Consider the following 5,895-nt stretch of genomic DNA (forward strand, 5'->3'; position numbering starts at 1 on the left):
TCATCTTCAGCCCATTCGCTAATAAGACTTTTCACACGCTCGGATGTTTTGGCTACGTCATCTGTCGCTGTTTTACCGCCGACAGCGCCGTCATCTTTTTCAGCGACCACTTTGTTTTCAAGAGCATCTGTTACAGCAGGTTCTTTCACTTCTCCGGACCCAGCTTCTTCTACTTTAATGACTTCAAGTGCTTTAGTTGGTTCTGGGGCCGCCGCTGGTCCAGTAGACAATTCTTCACATGGAGCCTCTAAAATTTCTTTTTCTGCTGGTTTTGTCTCTTTTATGAACTCTTCCTGAGTCGTGTTCTCATCTTCACCAATGAGTTCATCCACTAGCACATCGCGTTTGATTTCAACAATGCTGTCACCGACATCGCTTTCATCTACTTTCCTTGATTTAGATTTTGAAATGCTTTCAGCGTCTTTTGTGCTTGGCTCCTCTAGGGGAGTTGTTACCTTTTCTTTTTTGTTGTCAATATCGAGATCAGCTGCGACCATATCATCCATTGTTTGCGCCTGGTTCTCTGCTANCTCCGGACCCAGCTTCTTCTACTTTAATGACTTCAAGTGCTTTAGTTGGTTCTGGGGCCGCCGCTGGTCCAGTAGACAATTCTTCACATGGAGCCTCTAAAATTTCTTTTTCTGCTGGTTTTGTCTCTTTTATGAACTCTTCCTGAGTCGTGTTCTCATCTTCACCAATGAGTTCATCCACTAGCACATCGCGTTTGATTTCAACAATGCTGTCACCGACATCGCTTTCATCTACTTTCCTTGATTTAGATTTTGAAATGCTTTCAGCGTCTTTTGTGCTTGGCTCCTCTAGGGGAGTTGTTACCTTATCATCCATTGTTTGCGCCTGGTTCTCTGCTTCATGGCCTTTAATATCGGTTAAATCAGCATCATCCTTATGCAAATTTTTCATAAGTGCGTCTAAATCATCTTCTTCACCCTTCGAATCATCTGCGTTTGTATTTGTGAAGCCGGGATCAACATCTTGGGTAATAATATTATCTTCAGCTGGGTCTAGAATGTCACTTCCGGCTACTGCGTCTTCTGGTTCAGTGGATTTTTTAGGCAGCTCTTTAGGTTTCTCCACATGTTCTTCAACAGTTTTCTTCTGGTTATCCAAAATATTTTCTTCATTTCCTTCTACTATATTCTGAACAGTATTAGTGGAGTCTTCCGGTGCATCGACCTCGGCGATTGGCGAAATTGCTGCTTCCTGTTGATCCTCATCATTATCGTCTTCCGACCAGTCACCAGTCAATTCTTTTAACTTTTGGTTTATTGCATCGTCGCCTTTATTATCCTGTAAAAATAAATGAAACGAATTTTAAATTTCGATTTTAAATATCCTTATACAATATGTTGGCATTTTATGTACATATGTATGTATGCACAACATACTCTGTCTTTCTTATCCGCTTCCATTTCCTCTTGATCGGCCAACTCATGGGCGCTGATCAAATTTTCGGCCCACTCCAAATTTTCAATCGATTCCTTGCTTTCATCCATTGCACTTCCTGCCGAAGTGTTTTTTTTATCATCAGTAACTTCCGTTGTACCCATCTCTGCTGTTATATCTGAATCGCCTTGTCCACCTTGAGCGGTATGCAGTTCATTATATATCTGATTATCATCAAAATCTTCATCCGCTGTTGAGCTCTCGGCAGGGGGATTTCGAGTTTCTTCGTCCATTATTTGATCTTCAGGCTGGCGTTCAGCGCTGTGATCAGCTTCCTGTTCAGCTGGTTGTTTTTCATTGCAGCATTCCAATGCATCATGACTTGAAGTCAATGGTGTTGCTTCCGCCGTGTACTCAGCAGGCTCGTTTAATACCATCACAACCCCACCAGTTCCATGTTCCTGATTCAATTGAGCCATGATCTCTTGGCGTTGTTCATCAGTTAAAACCATCTCGTTGCCATCGACAGTAACAAATTTGGGTTCGCTAGTTATAATGTTGCTTTCGTTCGTTTCCATAAATTCTTGCTGATCGCCAGATATACCTATTTGTGGACGTGAGTCTGTAGCTACATTGCCGCCCTCAAGTTTCAATATCGATCCGGCGCTGGGTAGACTAATGTCAGATATTATTTTTATCTTTGACTCCTTTTTCTCCTTTGATATATTTTCTTGCACCTCTGATGCTGTAATTTCCGTGGTTGTCGGCGGTTCAAATAACTCATCGTCTGAATAATCGATAATACCATCTTCGAGGGCCTGTTTCTTGTGGTAGGTCTTCATATGGTTATATAGTTGTAGTTCACGTGCAAAAATTTTGTTACAGTAAATACATTGCTGCTTGTTCTCATCCGGGTGGGCGTCAACCATATGTTGATTTAGCGCATTTGTATCCAAAAACTGATTAGAGCATAACAAACACTTTGGGAAAGTGTAAGAAGTGGTCTTAATCTTGTGTTCTATCTCCATGTGGAAGTGCAGCTCACGTTTAGTACTTGAACGCCAGCCACAATGTTCACAGAGTGCCGGATCAATGTATTCTTTGTGGGTGTTTATCAAGTGACGGCGAAAACCTCGATACGATGGAATACTTATAGGCCGTCCGTTGACTCCACAGCGGAGACACAACCAAGGGCCAGTGGTGTTTTCTGCTCCTAATGCAATTAAAGCATGCATTGTTTTACTATCGATACGACGCTTTTGTGCTGGAAGTGCTGATGATGTTGCTGTGCCAGTCCCAGATGTGGCAGAAGTTGGTGATGTTGTTTGTAGTTTTGGTTGAATTGGCGACATTTTTTGTGCCACAGGTAGAGGTGGAGATGTAGATTGATGTACAGTTGTTTGAAGTTTTTCTAAGGGTTTTAACAATGTCTGAGATGAGCTCTGTACGCGTAAAACTGACTGGGATTGAGACGATGAAGATGGACATTGTGGATCACTTGAAATATGCTCCAGTTGTTCTTTCTTTACAATAATCTTCTGCGGTTGATCTCCAGAGCTAGGCATTATCTTCAATTTTATATTTTTATTACTCTTCACCAAATGCGGATACTGCCGAAGTACTTCTTTAATTATTTTCGCATGGTTCATTTTGGAATTGGAACTGTCTTTTACGACGATAGTGGGCGGCTTTTCATTTTGATTAATGGTGATTGTAGTAGCACCATGCTGCAGCTGTGTTTGTCGCGATGTGGATGCTTGCATACCTGCTATGGTACTTGCAGTGGCCGATGTGGTGGCCAAATCGTCATCATCATCATCATTGTGTATGTCATCCTCCATCATGCTGTTCTCGTATTCGCCCTGATCGTCGCCATATTCTGCGGCAATTTGTTTTCTCATACGTTGCTGCTCAGCAAACTCTTTAACGTCTTCAATATTAAGCTTCTTAGCTGGCGGTGATACCAAAGCATTATTGGCTGGACGCTTGTTGTTATTGTAACCTTTGCGAAGCTGTTCAAAAGGTGATGGGGGGGTTATTTCTTCTGGCTCTTGTTTTATAATAGTTTCATGACTTTCATGTGCAGGCTGATTGACGTATTGTGTACGACCTTGCATATTATTGGTATTACTGGCACGCATTGTTCTTATTAGAGATGTTGATCCTATCTGTTGCCTGTATTGAGTTTGTTGTGGCAAATTCATAGTAGTAGATGAACTAGTACTTATAGTTTTTGTTTGAACGATGGGACGCTGCAATCCAGAAACACTGTTTGGTGATGTTAGTACGCGATGTTGTTGAACGTTTGGTTGCTGTTGAGGCAAGCTTGTTGCAGCAGGAACACGCCGACGTAATGGTTTTGGGCTAGGTGGCTATGGATAGAGAATTTTTTATGGTTTTGAAATAAAAGCAAAACAATACTTTTTACTCACCCGCTGTAAGCGATTTACACCCTCCATTGTACGGCGATGTGCTTCGAGCAATTTTAACAGAACAGTCATGTTCATATCCTTAGCCGTGCGTAGCAGCTTGCCATACATTTTTAATTCGAATTCCAATGTCCCAGTGTACATGAAGTTTACGATGGGTACTACAACATCGGCTTGCAGCTCATTAGGCATGATGAGAGCATCGTCCACCATTTCGCAAGTTTGCTCCAACACGTTGAAGAAATCAGTACAAGCGCTCAATACTAGACGATGTACCTTCAACTGCGAGTTATCCCGAAACTGTAGTGTGAGGTCACAATAGTCCGTCTTATTAAAGAAGTTTTGCAGTTTCTGGAGGAAGAAGACTCCCCAGTTGTCTACTTTTACGGATTTGATTTCCCCCATTCTGTTGGCAATTTCGATAGAGGAACCAAGTTATTTACAACTGCAAATGCAGAAAAAAACATTATCGTTGTACACTAATATTAAACATTCTTATAAAACAGATTTTAGTCCCTAAGATTGTTTCACAAAATCGAGTCAAAGAACTGAGTTAGCTTTTAAACTGATAGGCGCAAGTAAAGTTCAACCAAAAGCACAGCAAAAATTCGTTAAGATGCTCCGCACCCCAAGAGCGTGTCACGAACATTCCAACATTGCCATCACAGTACTCAACTAAATCGGCGTATTTAACAAGTATGAGAAACTGTACTGCAATGCAGGCACCTTTTAGATATTTCGATGGCCATAGTAGTAGTCCTTGTATTAATGTGTCCGGAAAACTAGTCTCACAAAGTATCTACACTTCCAACCATGTACAATAATGCTATTAATAAAACCAACTTAACCAATTATATACATATTTAACATTTTTTCATTTACTTTTTTTCACTTATTTCTCGTGTGCTCTGTTGGTTTATGATAGTTGATAAATCTTAACGGCCTCGCGTTACAAAACGTCAAAATTCGAATGAAAAATGTTTACAACATTTATTTTTGTGGCAAATTTATTTTAATCTGCTTTTGCCACTTACTGCAACCGCTGAAAATGAATCCTACGAAAATGCAGAGAAAACGAAAAAATTACTCGTCGTTTGGTATTTTCCGAAAACAAGAACCAATATGGCTACTTGACGGAGATTGAACGAAACGCCATTTTACGCCATATTTAATGGTATGTGTATTGGATAAACTAGCCATTCACAATTTAGGTGGGTATGTCACACAGACGCAATCTGCTTTATTTTTCGGAGGTTGCAGCATATCGGGTTTCCGTCATGAACCAAAAATACAAGATCACGCAAAAACGCGATGTTGTACATCGTGCAGACTTACTTCTTCTTACCAAGAACGAATATCCTGTCAAACTTGTTGACTACAGTTTTGACAGCAAGTTTGTGAATAGGGAGACCAAGAAAACTACGACAGCCGACGAACGAACGATAAGAGAATGGCAAAATTAGGGTTTTGTGAAGCTGAATTTCGGCTGGGTTGTTGTATTGCTTTAATATAAAGATGTACCAATCGGAACAGATCTGACCGGGTTAAACGCGATGTTGTACATCGTGCAGACTTACTTCTTCTTACCAAGAACGAATATCCTGTAAAACTTGTTCCACTTGTTCCAGGTACTTCAGGATTTTACAGGAAACTGTTCCTGTACGACATAGTGTCCATTAATGGCGAAAACAGCTTTTCCTGCAAACCCCCGCGTACAAAAAAAAGGTGGCTATGGGGGGGTAGGGGGAGTTCTCCTGATTGCAAATATATATAATTTTTGCCGCAGGAGGCTTATAGTTTTTAAGTTATTTGTTGTTAAAGTTTGTAAATTGAACTAACCTCTCGGCGCTATTTCACACAATAAATACTATATTTATGTAGACACTTTGGCAAAATAGTTGCATTAAAACCCCGCACAATGAAGTGTAAACATACTTTTTACATTTATGATGTATTTTTAGTAAATTAAGTAAGTTTTAATAATTATCACGCACTTATATATGTATACGCACATTGTGAATACAGAACCGTTGATTCAACCATGGTTTCACACTGACATTAG

The 5,895-nt window shown here is 40.4% G+C and overlaps 1 protein-coding gene across 1 annotated transcript in view; it reads right to left on the reverse strand.

Annotated features, from left to right (window-relative positions):
- Positions 1–5: 5 nt before the first annotated feature.
- Cp190 (centrosome-associated zinc finger protein CP190) overlaps positions 6–5,895 on the reverse strand; it is a gene marked incomplete at its 3' end in the record, with an annotated part of 20,352 nt that continues 14,462 nt past the window's right edge. The window contains exons 4-6 of the mRNA XM_017627839.1: positions 1,407–2,476; positions 859–1,308; positions 6–518 (exon numbers count right to left, since the gene is read on the reverse strand). Of these exons, the coding sequence (XP_017483328.1) occupies positions 6–518; positions 859–1,308; positions 1,407–2,476 (2,033 nt within the window). The remainder of the gene's footprint in view (positions 519–858; positions 1,309–1,406; positions 2,477–5,895) is intronic.

This window comes from Rhagoletis zephyria, unplaced genomic scaffold, assembly GCF_001687245.7.
Source record: "Rhagoletis zephyria isolate East Lansing unplaced genomic scaffold, Rhagoletis_zephyria_1.1 Rzeph_scaffold_05531, whole genome shotgun sequence".
NCBI lineage: Eukaryota > Metazoa > Arthropoda > Insecta > Diptera > Tephritidae > Rhagoletis > Rhagoletis zephyria.